The 17,373-nt window shown below is 35.0% G+C and overlaps 1 protein-coding gene across 1 annotated transcript in view; it reads left to right on the forward strand.

The window, feature by feature from the left end:
* Positions 1–17,373, forward strand: part of Mekk1 (mitogen-activated protein kinase kinase kinase 4) — a 110,055-nt gene that overhangs the window by 21,742 nt on the left and 70,940 nt on the right. Inside the window, exons 8-14 of the mRNA XM_083123985.1 lie at positions 384–647; positions 2,867–3,028; positions 4,983–5,143; positions 6,031–6,144; positions 12,805–13,031; positions 15,171–15,367; positions 16,427–16,576. Coding sequence (XP_082980111.1) covers positions 384–647; positions 2,867–3,028; positions 4,983–5,143; positions 6,031–6,144; positions 12,805–13,031; positions 15,171–15,367; positions 16,427–16,576 — 1,275 coding nt within the window. The remainder of the gene's footprint in view (positions 1–383; positions 648–2,866; positions 3,029–4,982; positions 5,144–6,030; positions 6,145–12,804; positions 13,032–15,170; positions 15,368–16,426; positions 16,577–17,373) is intronic.

The raw sequence follows: 17,373 nt of genomic DNA on the forward strand, positions 1-17,373 counted from the left end.
ATTAGAAATTAATATTATGGATGAATCCTTAGAGATTCCTAAAAAAATATTAATGATAAATTTTATGTTGGTAGGACTTGATTGGCCCATTCCCCCAAATCTAATAATTGCTAGAAATGGTGTGGTTGGGGGATACCTATTTATTCTAAAAAATGTAATACTGTAAGGCAGTATCTTGTAATTTTTTTGTTAATTTTGTTACCCATTACAACAAATTTGTATTGCAGATAATTGAGAAATATTGTTCTGAAGTGTGTTTTAATTGACTTTTAACACTCTATTTTGTTTGATTTTAATTTTTTTGAAGATCTTTAAATGTTAGTAAGTTTTAATTCTGTTCTGAAAGACATTTTGACACCTGATGTATTCTATGTTTTTTTCAGGAAAGTGATGTTCCAATTTTAGAACAAACTGATGTTTGTAACCATTTGCCGAACAGTATAAAGAACATTACTACTATGACAGAAGAAGAAGAAGAGCTAAGAAGATATGGCTATTGGTCACCCGAAGCACAAGCTTTGGGACTGCCTTCTTACCGTGGTGCATATTTGTTCCTCTGTCGCATACCAATTGATGTTATACATGAATACCTCCGAATGCGTTTGGAACAGAAACCAGAGGAGCCTTCAGCTTTGAGTATTCGACAGGTGAGAATATGTTGCAATTTTTGTTGGAGTTTATTTTTTTTAAGTCCACTTCATGCACAGAAATGCTAAGACTGGACCTTGTTATGCTCTATTTCTCTTCTAGGGAGAGTAACCTGCCTTGGCTCGACCTGTTACTTGTCTTCCTTACTTCTCCAGGCAAAATAATTAGCATAACACTTAAAAAAACTAACAAAAATGGTTCAATCAAATATAAAGACCTAGAATAACTACCATGTTCATTACCATGGATATTAGGGAAAACTCAGTTCTTTAATTCTTGAATGATAGATCAGACGTTCAGTTTAAAATTATATAAAAAGACTATTTATTTCGTTGATTAAATATGTACAAAGAATTAGATATGAAATAATCCCCACATAAAAAATGACATGATCCTCTTTAATTTAAACACTGCAATGTGTATATATAAGAGATTCGTACCCTGGCCTAGACCAGCAGTACTAGTTAAAAAATGTATGTAGCTTGTCACTAGTATACATGACATGTTTCTCGAATTATTTCCTTTTCTTGTTTATAATGAAAAGGCCTCGAAAAAATAGACTAAACTTGGTTGAAATTACAACTAATTATGCGCTGTTCTTGAAATTATATAAAAACAATACTGTTATGATTCTTTTCCACCCTGTCACTGTTCCTTTAATCCCAGATTAAATAAAAACCTGAACTTTGACAGACTCGAATCAACAAATTTAAACTAATACTTTCGTGCAACAAGTTATTTTGTTTTTCTGACATGCATAGACATATACTATACTTGAAATTAAACATGTCCCTTAATTTCCTCGGATATGACGTTTGTCTAATAATAAGAAATGTCCGCCGAAAACTAAGTGTTGGCTTGTCACCAAACGAAATCAAGAAAAAATGCGTGGACTTATCTAAGTATTTTGATGAAAGCCAATGGTTGATCTGTGATCGCTAGCCATTTGACTAGCCCCGCCACTCTACTGGCACCGAAGAACCTTCCAAATGTCGCCTCCTCTTGCCCAAAAAAATGTAAGAATGCCAACCCTCGTTACTCAGTTGGTTTCCTTATATAGGCGATTCGGAAAAAAACCAGTAAACGGAACTTTTTTCAACCCCCCTCAGGTTGAATGGACAAGATTTTAAAACTAACAACCTTCTGCTAGCTGGCTTTCACCGTCACGTATGCCATCCCTACAGCAAGTTACATTGGAAACTGCATAGAAAAGAAGTATAGCTGTCAGTAAAAAAAATAACATTGAACATACATAAAAACTAATAATAAAAAAAGGATCTTGTAGTTATCCTATCATTACAACCTACAGTTTAAAGTGGGATCCAAAGCACTACTTGGCTCCACCGGGAAATGAACCTGGGAACCGTTGATTACAAGGCGACAACATTACCTATAATGACATTTTTTCCATATGCTGAAGATATCAGCAAAAAGTGGTAGTTGAAGAGTAAATATAACCAATTTATAAAATCTATCCTGTAATAAATATGTTGAAGGAAAAAATCAATATTTCAAACACTGATTGTTAATAATAGTAACAATGGATATATTGTTTTGAGAGTGGAGTATGTCATATGTTCACATGTGTACAAATGAACAAAAGAGGTAGAACTGAAATTTCATATGTAGTTTGAAGATACGTCATGTGATTTGCTACCTGGTGCTAGTAAGGCAATTTTACCAGCCATCCCTAAAGGTGAACCATATTTAGTTTAACTCTAATTATATTAATCAAACATTAATGTAAGTTCATACTTTGGGAAATGAGAGATGCGGTAGTAAATAATTACAGAGAAACTTAGAACTCACGGTTTTCGCGAAGCTGTTCTATTAATTAGTTTGTTCTATTAATTTTGGTGGCAGTCACCACTTTCCATCATGCACTTACAACCCGAACTAAACATTGATAGTGGACAAGCACACCACTCGTGGATTCCCCTACTGCAGCAACTAACACTGGTGAATGGCAGACAACCCAGGTGCAAGCAGATAGGTGACAACAGCACACCTAGCGGCAATCGTGAAACAAAAAAAAAACAAAACAGAAAAGTACCAATGCAACAAGTTCCAACGAGGATGGTGGCGGTGGCCACTGGAATTCATAAAACAAACTAAAAACAGCTTCACGGAAACTGTGAGTACTAAGTTTCTCTGTAATTAATGTAAGTTCTCCAGTGGTAAATTGCATTGGAACCTAAGAGTTTTGCTTATTTTTCAGCTCATGAGAGAGTTTAAGGAGGGTCTGCGGATAGCTGTTGTGCATCGTCAGCGCTACTTGCATTTGATCAGGGCTGCTCTGTGGGACGTTAAGCCAGAAATGTTAGATCGGTTTGAGCAAGTCATCAGTGACTTTGACAGAAGTGTGAAAACTGTTATGGAAGTAAGTATGAGTATACTTGTACTCGTAAGTAGATTATCTATGTGGCTCCAAATTCAACTTATTATAGTGTGAGGTTAAAATAATATGTTGCTCAATCCTTCTTTTACTTACATACAGGCATTCACTTATTTTATGTGTACTAATAGAGATTACTTTTATTTATTAATTTATTGTTACTCCCTCATGGAGATTACTTTTTATATGTGTGTGTGTAAGTCATGCTAGGAACAATAGTGCTAAAACAGTATTTTATGTAATTATAGTTTGGAAACCTGCATGTAAAAAAGGGAAATGTAGTAAAGGTTGAGTGATTTTAGAATGGTGCACTGCTATGCGATTTTACATTTTTTATAACATATGGGACCAGAGGTTAATATCCTTGTAGACTTGTATTCTGCCTGAGTTTTCAACAGATTCTCCCTCTGTCACCACAGGCAAATGCTCTGATGGTACCTCTTCGTACTCCTGTGCCCCTTTCCTTACACCAGTTTCCCATCTCCCATTACAGTTACCTAATAGTTTATGTGAGCAGATTTCCACTGCTCTGGAAAAGTCAGGAAATTAATCTGATTAAAAAGCTAGAGAATTTCATAAAAATGTTGAAAACCTAGAAAATTCATGGATTATTAAATATGGTTATTGTACAGTCACGGACACTGCTGGGTTGTAAGTTGAAAGTCAATGTATTCACTACAACCCAGAAGTGTCCGTGACTGTACTTGCAGTGAATGATTATTTGTCATTGCATATTTGTAAACTGTACTACCAGTGATCATGAGTAATAAGAAATTAAAAATATTATAGTTTTTCTTTTCTTGCAACTGGAGTCTTTGCGTTCGTATTTGAACAAAAAAAGCATATCTGGAAACAAATTAAAATGGGGTGGTATGGGAAAACCCAAGATTGAGTCCTGGTGGAGCCTGATTCATATGTGAAATATGCATAAAAAATTAAATATAACAAACATATTGTGCTGTACATAAGAAGTATGTACATGTATGAGTAAATCATTGAACACATTTTATAACTGAAAAATATAGTAGTTGAATGTAAGAAAATATGTCCAGATTACATGAAAAAATAGAATATGCATTCTTTTGTTCAGAAGTTTAAACTAAAACCTCTATAACACCATTAAGCCTTGTTTCCATGATATAAAAATTCAATATGCTGACCAAGGCAGTAATTTAATTTTATTATGAATCTTAAACTAAAGGTAACGTTTCAAACTTATAGCAAGGTCTTCTTCAGACTCTGCACCAAGTACAAAGACCTTGCTATAAGGTTGAAACGTTATGTTTAGTTTATATTTTATAATAAAATTAAATTACTGCCTTAGTCAGCATAATGAATTTTTATAAAACCTCTAATGTGATTCAGTCATAATACGATACACAGTATTCAAATGCTTACTGGCAACACTGTTTTTGAATATTCACCAACTAGAACTACTTGTTTTCACTTAAATATCTATGAAGTACATATGTGTGTGCTAAATTATAAGGTAAAGTTAGAATGGGCTGGAAAATGCATGGAAAATGTGGAACATTAAAGGAATTTTGAAATTCTTAGGCTTAAAAAATAAGAAAAAATAAGGGTAAATACTTGGGAGATTCTGTATAAAATATTTTTATAGTGTATTTTGTTCATATTTTGAACAATGTTAAATAAACTTAATTTTAATTAAACAACAAGTGCAGTTCAACACTTAAAATGTGGTTATTCACAGGTTGAAGCCACATATTGGTCTTGTGATTTATTTTAAAATTGCCTGGAAAACCTAAAAAAAATCGGGGAATTTGTTTTGCCAAAATGAATGGAAGCCTTGATTAATTAAATCATGCAACCAACAAGTATCACTAATATTGTCAGAGAGTGGTACATCAGCATGTGCTTTTTAAGTTATTTTTGGAAAAGTGGACTTTTTACAGCATGTATACTCATTTGTATGTAGGTATACCTGGAATATTTGCAACAGTGGGTACTGATGATTCAGCAGGAGAGTTTCCTCATTACTACATATCAGAAGAATCTTCTGGAGGAGGAATGGAACTTTGTGAGGGCAACATGTCCTCATATTCCAGGTGGAGAAGCTTTGGCAGGAAATAGCTTCTGGTAAGTCTCATCTGTATCTATTTTGTTTTCCGTGTTACAAGTTGGGTGCAGATTCATATTGTGAAATATGCATAACAAAATTAAATATAACAAACATATTGTGCTGTACATACTGTAGGAGTAAATCATTCCACACATGTTATAAATGAAACATATAGTAGTTCAATGTAAGAAAATAAGTCCAGATCACATGAGAAAATAGAATATGCATTCTATTGTTCAGAAGTTCAAACTAGAACCTGTAATGTGACTCAGTCATAATATGATACACAGTATTGAAATGCTTACTGGCAACACTTTTTTTTAACGTTGGCATAAAGATCAGGAAATGTTCATAAAACAAGTTTGAATTTAATAAAAATTACTCCCAACCTATGAAATATGCATTTACTCAAAATCAAGAGAAATTAGTGAATCTGTTTAAAGCAAGGGGGAAAATACACGTGCAAAATAAATAAATAAAAATAAAAGTGATTGTTGACGCACACACAAGAGATGTACTATCAGAGAGACATAGAGAAAATATACAGCCAATAAGACAAGTTGAAAGTGAAAGATCAAGCAATAACAGTGCTTCCTCAGTAGCTGATTTGGTAGGTCAATTCAGTGGTGTGCCATTGACTTTATAACTGATTTGGTTACCGTTATATTATAATTTGTGTTAGAGTCAAGCCAAGTTTGTGGTTTTCATTGTGTTCTACAAATAATATTGATGTTTTTTTCTTTTCCTAGTTTGGTGTGCTATTTACTGCGTTCTTGAGAGATTGATACATTTTTGGAATGAGTTACATGTGGTTTAATGATCTCTCAGTTATCTTTTAATGTGCTTCGTAAGCTTCATCCTCTCTTTCTTATATTCATTCTTTTTTTTCCCCTTCCTTTTTTAGCCGAATGGCAAGTGGAATGTTAGGAGCAATAGCTGATCATCTGAATACTGGTATAGATGAACTGACAGTTCATGTGGATGACAGTACCTTGTCTGATGAGGAATCATCAACCAAGTTAGTGTTCTGTTAATTTCGTATATTTACAATTAACATATGACGGTTGATGGTATTTGTAAAAAAAAATATATATATATATTGTGTGCCCTAATCATGTCTACACCCAGTAGCTGGAAGTCCAGTTTTGGCATGTACTTACTTTTTTATGTTATGCTTTTGCCACATTGTATGGCTTCTTCAGGAGTTAAGAAAAGAGTAGTCAAAGTTTAAAACATGGGAAGTTAAATGGGTTAAAACTGAAGCTAAAAGACAATGCAGTGTCCTCTCGTCCTTTCTACTCCATCTCAGGCTGGTGACTTTAGTGTCTATTACTTAAAATTTTAACCTTTTTAACCCAACTTATTTTTCCATGTTTTAAACTTTGACTGTTTTTGTCTTACCTCTTGAAGAAGTCACATGATGTGTTGAAAGTTAGAATAAAAAGTTAAGTGCATGCCAAAACTGGTCTTAAACTATTTAAAGAAATGATGGCATGCGATGTAAGTTGTCTTATCATTAGAGGCATGCATATTTTGTTTTTGATGGAAAACAAAATGTGAAATAACGCACCTTAATGTTCATTTTTCATGTTTTTGAAAGCAGTGAGATGCATTTTCCTACCATGTTTGTCACCAAATGATACAAAATGAATTGCAAAATGCAAAATACACTCTTAAACATGAAATTTAGAGTTTATTTACCAATGTGACACTTTCTGAAATCTGAATTATCCTGTGAGTTATGCAAAACATAAATAAATATTTTAGAAGCAAAAATGGACTCCTTTACACAGGAATAAACTTAATACTCTGATGACATAAATGTGCTATTAGAGGGGAAAAGTTTATTTTGTGTAATAAGTATAGTTTTCAAGTCAAAGTTAGGGCTACGAAGCCAGGGGTCCCGGGTTCGAATCCCGGTCTGGACATTGGTGTTTGTAAGTGTCCATTCATCAATTTCATCATATCATCATTCATCCCCATCTTCGAATTAGCAAAAAGTAGCACAAAAGCGAAGTATAGTAAACTAAATCAAATCAAATCAAATTTAGGGTTATATTCACCATTTTAGCACCGAAATGCCATTTTATATACCACTTTTGATTCCGACAGGAAGGACTGAAGAAATTGTGGATCTAATGGAGAGAAGAGGAATCGACATCTTTGGAATGAGCGAAACAAAATGGAAAGGAAGAGGAGAAATGAAATTGAGGAAAGGCTATAAACTGTACTGGGCAGGTACCGAAGAGGGCAGGAGAAGTGGGGTTGGATTTGTAGTCAGGAGTGGAATAACTGAGGAAGTAGAGAGGGTAAATGACAGAATAATAAAACTAAAAATGATTATAAGAGGAAAAGTAATAGAAATAATTCAAGTGTATGCCCCACAAAGAGGATGTACAAGGGAGGAGAAAGAATAATTGAAGAAGACTTGGAAGAACATGTAGGAGAGGAATGGCAAATTGTAAAAGGTGATTTTGATGCACAAGTGGGAAGAGACAGGAGAGGGTATACAGGAATACTTGGAGCAGATGGATGGTGATAGAGGAATGGGGAGGGAAGGAGGCTACTTTACTTTTGTAAGAGAAATGGGTTGTTAGTGGGTAATAGTTGATTTAAGAAGAAATATGACAGCCATAAAATCACAGGAGACAGTTGGAATAATGAACAAAAGTCTGTAATATATGTATTATATAATGGTAAAAAAGGAAGTAAAGAAGATAGTGAACAACATTAAAGTAATACCCAGTGACCACAAACTACTAATAGGAGATGTGAGGAGATGGAAAGTAACAGATAGAAAGGAGGAACAAGAGAGAAGGATAAGAGTATAGAAATTGAAGGATAAGATGATAAAATAAAAATATCAAGAAATACTGTGTACTAAAGTGTTCAAGAAATGAACCCAAAGGAGTAGAAACAGAATGGATAAGATTTAAAACAGAATTAGTTGAGGCAGCCAAAGAGGTATGTGGAAGGACAAGCAAGAAAAGAAAGCAGAAAGAAACACCATGATGGAATGAAAGAACCAGAGAGGCAGTGAAAAACAAAAATGATGCATTTAGAAAATGGCTTAAAGTTAAATCACAAAATGCACAAAAAGCGTACAAGGAAAATAAGAAAGTGGCAAGAAAAGTAGTAAAGGAGGAAAGATGAAAGTGGGTGGAAGAATGGGCCAAAGTGCTAGAAGAAGATGTAGATGTGAACAAGAAAGTATTGTATGGATTAGTGAGAGAAAGGAGGAGACAGCTGCAAGCTAAGAGATGAAAGGGGGAAACATTGTAGAAGAGGAAAAAGAAATAAGTTGAATGTGGAGAAATCATTTTGAGAAATTGCTAAATGTGCAAAAGGAAATGAACATGAAGAAGTGAAGCAAAAAGAAAACAAAGAAAAAAAGGGGTGCTAATAACAAGAAACGGAGCCAGAAATGAACCGAGAATAAAGATGGACACTGAAGAGTTGAGGGTAGTGGAGAGTTTCAAATATCTAAGAAGCATAATTGAGAGAAGTGGAAGAATAGATGAGGAGGTAAACAGAAGATGACAAATGGGTGGTGGACTCAATCAAAGCGTTCGAAGATTAATATGGAACAGGGATGTACCTTTGAAATTCAAGAAAGTAATATACAACACATACTATGTGTCATTAATTATGTATGGAGCTGAGACAAGGACAGAGAGACAAAAGAAAGATGCGGGCAGTGGAGATGAAATTTTTAAGGAGTATATTGGGGAAGACTAGAAACGTTAGAATAAGGAATGAGGAGATCCAACAGACAGTAGGGGTGGTGAAGCTTCAGGACAGGATAGATCAGGCACAAATGAGATGGTTCGAACACATGAAGAGGATGGATGCAAAGAAACTACCAGTAAGAGCTTACAATGTAAATGGAGTGGGAGTAAGGCCAAAGGGGAGACCAAGATTTTGGTGGAAAGAGCAGATAGTGGAGAGTAGGGATGTGCTGAAGCCGATTACAGATGTATGAAAATCGGCAGAAATTTGCACATCGGCATCGGCAAAATTCCGATATTTAAACCGGTACAGATTATACTAGAGTTTTTACCTTCTAATGAGTTTTATATTCTAGTTTTGTAAGATTTATTGAAAATTTGGTTACAATTCATCATTATTGTAGAGTTTTTGTAATAAAATTATTGCAAACTCTCATTCAGAGGATCAACCTAACTATAAATCGGAAATAAAACAGTACATTGCTGAACCAGGATCTGCTGTTGTATTGGAAATTCAAAAATGAATATTCAAACCTGAAGCAAGTGCTGAGAAAATACTTGGGCATACCTGCTGCACAGTGGTCAAAAGTAGCGAGCTACTTGTAGCGTCGCTACTGTAGCTAGCTACAAAATTTGTAGCTGTAGCTGTAGCGACGCTACATTTTTAAAATTGTAGTTGTAGCAGTAGCGAAGCTACAAAATTCCTGTAGTTGTAGCAAGAATTTCGCTACAGCTACATTTTTTCTCAGCATTTTCAGGTGAATTTTGAATGTGGCATCAGAAAAAAATAGACAAAAACCCTTCATTTTGCAGGAGGTTCATAAAGACAGTCTATTACATGGACATACAGATTATCTAGATTGTAGATTATAGATATCTGCGTAATTTATTTAATTAGTATCTGAATAATTCAGATATCCAGAAAACTGACATATATGAATATATTCTTGCTAACAGCTACGTTTTTTTAGCTGCATTGCTATTTTGGGGAGAAACATGCCTCGTTTGCTGCACCACTGGAAAAAAGTGCCTCGTTTGCGTCACCCCCGGAACAAATCCTGTGGATATTCCAGGTGTAAGAGACACCAAAATGTCATTAATTGCTGTGTAAGACACAACTTGCAGTGCAAAAATGAGCGATGGATTTTCCACGGCACTGACAAGGGAATAGTGCCAGCAATAACAGCATTGATCATCGTCAGTATATAGGATCTCACCAGCAAGAAATTATTGTTACAAGAATGATAGAGTTTCTGGAATTACAATTATTTTCACGATAGTATTTGTTCACAAATTTAAAAATTACAATACATTTAGAACACTCAGGTTTACACGACAGTTTCCTCAATAATTATCATATTGCAAAAATTATGTACGAGTTATTTACTTTCCTGCAGAAAGGACAATTTTCTTTAGTTAATATACATAGTTTTCAAATTTATGTATTTCTCCTACTTTTGCGTCACTTTTCTGTAACTTTTGCTAATCATGAGATCATCATCCCTCGCTGTTTCCTGCCTCTGGCTGGGTCGGCATAGAAGTCAAGCCTCTCCATCTTTTCCTGGTCTTCCACCACTCCTCTTTTTCCACGTGTTCCAATCTTGTCCTCTTCTCCTAACACTCTCCACTATCTGCTCTTTCCACCGACATCTTGGTCTCCCCCTTGGCCTTATTCCCACTCCTTGTTCATTGTAAGCTCTTACTGGCAGTCTTTATGCACCCATCCTCTTTCAAACCATCTCATCTGTGCCTGATCTATCATGTCCTGAAGCTTCACCACACCCACTGCCTGTCGGATCTCATTCCTTATTCTATCCCTTCTAGTCTTCCCCAATATACTCCTTAAAAAAATCATCTCCACTGCCTGCATCTTTCTTTGTCTCTCTGTGTCATTGTCCAAGTCTCTGCTCCGTACGTAATTATTGGCATATAGTATGTTATATATTACCTTCTTGCATTTCATAGGTACATCCCTGTTCCATATTAATCTTCGAACGCTTTGATATAGTCCACCACCCATTTGTCCTCTTCTGTTTACCTCCTCATCCAATCTTCCACTTCTCTCAATCATGACAATGAGGATGAATGGTTTATTTAATTATTATCTTATCTATAGTCGCTTTCTGCCACTTTCGGCTAATTGTGAGAACGAGGAAGAATGATGAATGATCAGCAGTGTGGGGGATTGAGGAGCAGGAGGATCTCATCCTCCCAACTTGGCATCTTTCCTAGTTTTTGTTTTGAGTCCATTTTATGCATAGATAAGCTGATTGAGACTGGATCCTAACCACTATGTGCCTCCACTGGGTATTGAACCTGGGGCCCTTTTGTAGTAAATGGTTCCAGGTACTTTTCATTCAAAATGCTGACTTGATATTAGTCTATAAAAAATGAAATATTTATTCTCAAGAAAAATATGTTGATGTGAACATAAATACGTAATCCTACCAAATTTTATTTGTGTATAGTTGTAATAATTAATTTGGGTAACACCCTAATTGCAATATTCATATATCAAATTTGAATTTATATGCCACTTGCATAGGTATAGTATTCTCAAAAACTATAGTAAAAATAAGTAACTGAAGTAACACTGCTATCAAAAAATATCGAATGACGGGAATCATGATAATAAATAACAGAATCTATTTACCAGTAGTAGGTGATTTTTTTAATACCCATATGTTTTTTTTACATTTTTTTATGCAGAAGTAGTGCAAAAAGTAGCGAACAGGAGTAGCGTAGTGAGCTACTTTTCGGAAAATGTAGCTGTAGCTGTAGCGAAGCTACATTTTGGAAGAGTAGCTGTAGCTGTAGCGAAGCTACTTTTAAAATGTAGCGTTCTGATCACTGCTGCTGCATCAGTATACAGTGATTGAGTGTTCAGTGTTGCTGAACAGATTTGCGATAAGAGAAGAAGTAGGTTACTTCCTGAAGTGCTTCCAAATCTTGTGTTTCTGAAGTTGAATCTGGCAGAACAGGAATTCATTTTGCGTTTCAAAGAACTGCTTTTGTACTAATGTTAAATTTCTTGAGAATCCATGTTCTTCTTAAAGGTTCACATAACATTTTGTAGATGCAAATGTACATTCGCATCTCTTGAGAATATATATGTATATACATATGATATGCAATAGAAATGTACAAAGCAAATTTATTTTTGTCATGCTGAAAATAACATCCCATTTCTGTTTAATAATCTTATGTATCGGAATCGGTTAAATATCGGCATTGGTATCGGTTTCAAAAATTATTGGAGTACATCGGCATCGGTAAATTTTCAGCTTCGTCACATCCCTAGTGGATAGTATTGGGAGAAGAGGACAAGATTGGAACAAAGTAGAGAGAGAGGTGGTGGAAGACCAGAAGAAAATGGAGAGGCTTGACTTCTATGCTGGCTCAGCCAGAGGTAGGAAACGGCGAAGGATGATGATGATTTTGATCTCGAAATGTGCTCAATTTTTGTACCGACATCTTGGCCTATTATTCACCAGAAACATGTGGCACAACTTACCATGTCTACACCCATCACTACTAGGGCTGAGCTGATTCCACTCTGAACCTGTAACACTGCCAATACTCTTACTGATTCACATTCATATCGACACTTGGAAATCGTAACAATTCCCAGATTTTGCATTTTCCCAAAATTTAAAGTCTCTCACGTGGGTCCTCTGAAAAACGTAAAAATCAGAGTCCCACTATACTTGATTTGATTGTGTTCATGCATTACCATGTTTTTTTTATTCCTCGAAACTTAGATGTAATCTCATGTTTTGCTGTCTGTCAAAATCAAGGTAGAAGTTCAAAGTTCATAACAGAAGTTTTTATTTGAAATGGTTGAGGTTCATCTGTTCATTTTTGCATTTCTGTGTTCCTTATCACCACTTAGTGCGCATTTGCTCCTGTTTCTGATATTTTGTGGTTGTCTGTTTTTTTTTTCTTCTTAGGCAGGTGATGCTCTCAGTGTGCCGAGAGTTTCACTCCATCTTTAATGAGGCTAGGGAGAGGGCATTGAAGGCTGTTGCTTTCGCAAAGACACTGAGGAAGGATTTGGAGATTGCTGCATCCTATACCCTTAATGTTCCTCCCGTTGCTTTCATGAAGAAGCTAAAGGAAACTGGTCATGTGCGTGTTATTGCTCCACACAGCTGCAGCCATCTGATTTTCATTCCTGGTAAGTTTATTTGTTCTTTGTTACTCAACACTTTCATTTTCAGGCATTCTTGTTCCTGCACTTAATTCAAACAATGCAATAGCACAGAACTTACCTTTATTAAGGGGCCACCCTTTCTCAAGACACCAAAATGTCAACTTCCCTCCCACGTAGTACACTCTGGACTGTATTTTGCAGACTAGGGAAGCTCTGCCATTACAGCCAGTATAATCCTCTGTGTGACTTGTCTCGTGTGCTGTCCTTGTGTGTTTTTGTTTCTCCCTTCATCCATTCATCTTATCACCATTCATCCTCATCTTCATGGTTAGCCAATAGTGGCAGAAATTTTTGAAGGGAAAATAAAATCAATCAATTAGGCAATGCATTTTATCGGTAAATTTCATGTTATTTTAACAATTTGATATTTTTGTTTAAAAAGTTGAACTTTTTCAGTATGTGTAAAATACTCGTGTCTAGAAATGGACTTTAAATAATAGTATGAATTTTTGAAACTTCTTAAGTTCATCAGACAGTGGCTAAGAAATTAACGTTGCATGTGTGTTGAAAAAGGTATGTGATTAAAAACAGGTAATGAACCTAAAACCTGTGCCAAGGGCAGGAAGTCATGTCCAGCTGATTCCTCCTTCACTGGCAATGCTTCATAGTTTTGCTGGCAGTGAAGGAGGAACTGACCTTTCCCAACTTCTGATGAACCCAAGTGGGTTCAAAATTTTTGATCATTATTTCAGGTGTATGTCTTTAGCATTGGTCTTGTAAACTATTTGTGATATTCCTTTAAATACAAAAATGATAATATCTGGCAGAACAAAACTGAAACACTAAGATATTAGATATGCAGAGGAACCCAAAATTTATGTTTTTCAAGGGACGAAGCTGAAAAAACTTGAAATGCAGAACAATGTAAAATTGAGAAAATTTTATAATGTTTTTCGGAACATCAAGATCGAATGTATAATGCAGGAAAATGTAAAATCAGTGTTCTACTGTAATAATTATTATTATTATATATTTTATTTTTACAAATGTTGCCACAACTTGTTTGTCGTGTTTCATATTTCTTTAAATAGTCTCTTAATTAAGTGACCAATTTTGTATAGTTTTAAACAAAACCTTGGTTTTGAAAACTAAATTTTTTATATGGAAATATTTCTTAAGGCTAGATCCCATACATTAATTGAGGTGAAAATTCTTCACTTATGTTGTCTTATTTTATTTTATTATTATTATTGTATTATTTTGGCACATATACAAAGGCTGTCGCAGAGAAGGCGAGACAGATTTTTTCCTGGCTTGGCAACACTGCCTATGGTTTCGGCACTAGTAGCATCGTGTAGGATGACTCATTCTGTTTCCGTAGCAAGTTGTCACATTTTGCGAAACCACGTTAGTGAGCAGCTGTGTTGATTTACGTGGAACGTGTTTCGTTTAAGTCTCCAGGTTTTTGTGTATAACATTGCTTTTCGCGATGAGTATTCAAGATGAACAGCGACATGCCATAAAATTTTGTTGGCGTTTAGGGAAAAGTGCTGCGGAAACATATGCAATGTTTCAACAGGCATATGCCTATCAAGACAGACTAAGTAGAGCCGCAGTGTACCTATGGCACAAGTTGTTTGAAGATGGGTGCAAATCAGGCGCTTTGCTTCCGCATCCTGCTCAAAGACCATCCATGATTAACAAGACCCTAGTGAATACTGTTGCAGCAATTATTCGTGATGATAGGTATATGGACACTTGCTTAGCTGTCAATGGTGCCTATTTTGAAAAAGATGTACGTCTACTCGATATGGCTGATTCTGAATAAACATTTTGTGGTTTGTAATTTTATTGTTTCATTTTAATGATTCTTGGAGGGGTCCATGTACATGCTTGTCTTTTAACTGCTACGCAGTCATGACTTTTGGACCTATTGCACTCATTTTGGTCTCAATCGGCAGCTAATGAACCAAATTTTCACCCTAGTACATTTGCTAGCCAATGGAGGTCGCTGTTTTCGTATAGGAATTAGTCTCACCTTCTCTGCGACAGCCTTTGTATATTCTTTATGCACAAATATTTTGTCATTTTGTGCACTCCGTAAGATATTTGTACTCCAGAAAAGTAGCAGCAGTTAATTTTCATGTTTTGTTGATTTTTCAGGGAACATAAAAAGCTACTCAGACCACATACGAAAGCTGTTGAACATGAGCTGTGATGCCAGTGCCTCTGACGCAGAAAGTGGATACTTGCTTTTGACTCGCTGTGAAGACTGTGTGAATATCCCAGGATTTTGGGATGGAGAGACCATGAGCATACAACCAACAGCTGAGACGACAATAACTTTGTCAAATGTAGAAGTAAGTGTTTTCTTTCCTTTAAACAAGGATAGTGTTGTAGTCGAAGAAATACATTCAGAAGCAGTTTATATTCTGAGGTCCCCTATAGCTGAATGGTTGTAACTCTCTTGTCTTTGGTCACATAGTCTCTGGTTTGATCAATGGTGGTGGTTGTTGAGAATTGAAGATTTACGTGAAATCTAGAAAACCAGAAAAACAAGAGCAGTGGGACTCGATCTGCTGACCACACATCACCCAATGAATATCTGGCAGGCATTGCCTCTCAGGGGCTGTTGCATCGTGACGTTTCATTTAGTTTAGTTTACATCTACAGATTTTTATGTATTGTTCTCATTGATGCGATCATGAATTTTGTAGTAGTAGAAATTTCATGATGGGGAAAGGTATGAAATATATGTATTAAAACAAAATCCATATGAATAAAGGTGTGGTTAACCATGTATGGTCAACATATTAAAAACTGAGATATCAAGGTATGTGTTATGCATTTTAACATATCCATGTACAGTTTTAGTCAATGTAAATATTCTGCAATGTATTCAGAATTGATAAACATAATCTATGCTCAAGGTTGATATTATTTGGGTTTTATAGAAAACATTGGATTCAGATTTTTTTTAAAATGCATTAAATGAAAATTGAATATGATGTTGCATTCTTACTAAGTTTTCTACCTGTCTTTAGCTTACAGCATTCTTAAATTCATGTGTGACTATTGCAATACTTATTGCCGAAATGGGTAATTTTTAAGTTTAAATTCAGTTTGCCATGCAGTTTCTTCATTAAATTAATATTACAACATACTATATTTACACCTCTCAAGTAGTCTCTAGATCACCAATACAAATTATATTATCTGCCATCAATGTTGGTTCCTTATCAATTTATAAGCTCTGATAAAATTACACTTATTAATATTTTTATATGCTAATATTCTGTATATGGCATGCACAAGTTCAGTACAGTATGTGAAGTAAATCTTAATATACATTTTCTGCTATCATTTGTTGGAACAGTTGCGTATAAACTGATTGAATTTATCTTTTTCTCCTTGAACAGGTACAAGGATTATTGCTTGTTGTGTGTGATCCAGCTCAACTATCTGTGCACCGAAGGAGTTTCCAAAAAATGATGGGTGATATTGTTACTTTAGGCCAAGAGAACTGTCCATCGAATTATATTATTGCTGAATCTTTGGAAGAATTAAAGGTAATATATTCCTAATCAGATTTCCACTATATTTTTATTTAGACTTCCAAGTCTGTATTTACTATATTTTAGTTTTTTATAATCCCAAGGGAAGGTGATGTGTATAACATGCTGCCTTAATAACATTTTTAAATATAATATGTATACACATACTTCAACTCAAAATTTTCTTTCTATAAGCCGCACATAAGTAAAATCTGTATTTTTATCTCTAATAATTAGCAATTGTTCTTATTGGAACATTTACGAAATTAATTTTCTTTCTGGTTTTTGAAATTTGTATAATGTCTCTCTGGCTCTTTTCGAATAATGACATATTATTATTACTTATAATTGAATTATTTTTGGTTCATGTTGAATAACTTAATTTTTTTTCTGTTCAGAACTTCTACTTTGTCATGGATTCCAAAAATATACACATATATTTATATATAATCTTGAATTTTGCAGCATGATTCCGTGAAGGCCTGTCTTTGGACGGTTCCTCCTCAATGCATCAAACACTTTGAGACGTTAAGCTGACGGTGTGTTCACCCTGCTAACCACCCGCTTCACAAAGACTACCAACTCTAACGCCAAAACCATTTTTCTATACCATCCTTCAATTTCCACTAAACTTTCACTGTCTTTGCGTGTCTCGCCTACAGCCCTAGAAGCAGGATTAATGGACCACTGGTTTGATAACTGAAAAAAATCCTTACTATTAAGTTCTATATATATATAAAAAAAATACCGCCCAAATATAAGATTACAATTGAAGTATTGTGTTATCTACGTTTTCTTACTTTTTGACCAGC

Source organism: Lepisma saccharinum, chromosome 6 (assembly GCF_977018435.1).
Source record: "Lepisma saccharinum chromosome 6, izLepSacc3.1, whole genome shotgun sequence".
Taxonomy (NCBI): Eukaryota; Metazoa; Arthropoda; class Insecta; order Zygentoma; family Lepismatidae; genus Lepisma; species Lepisma saccharinum.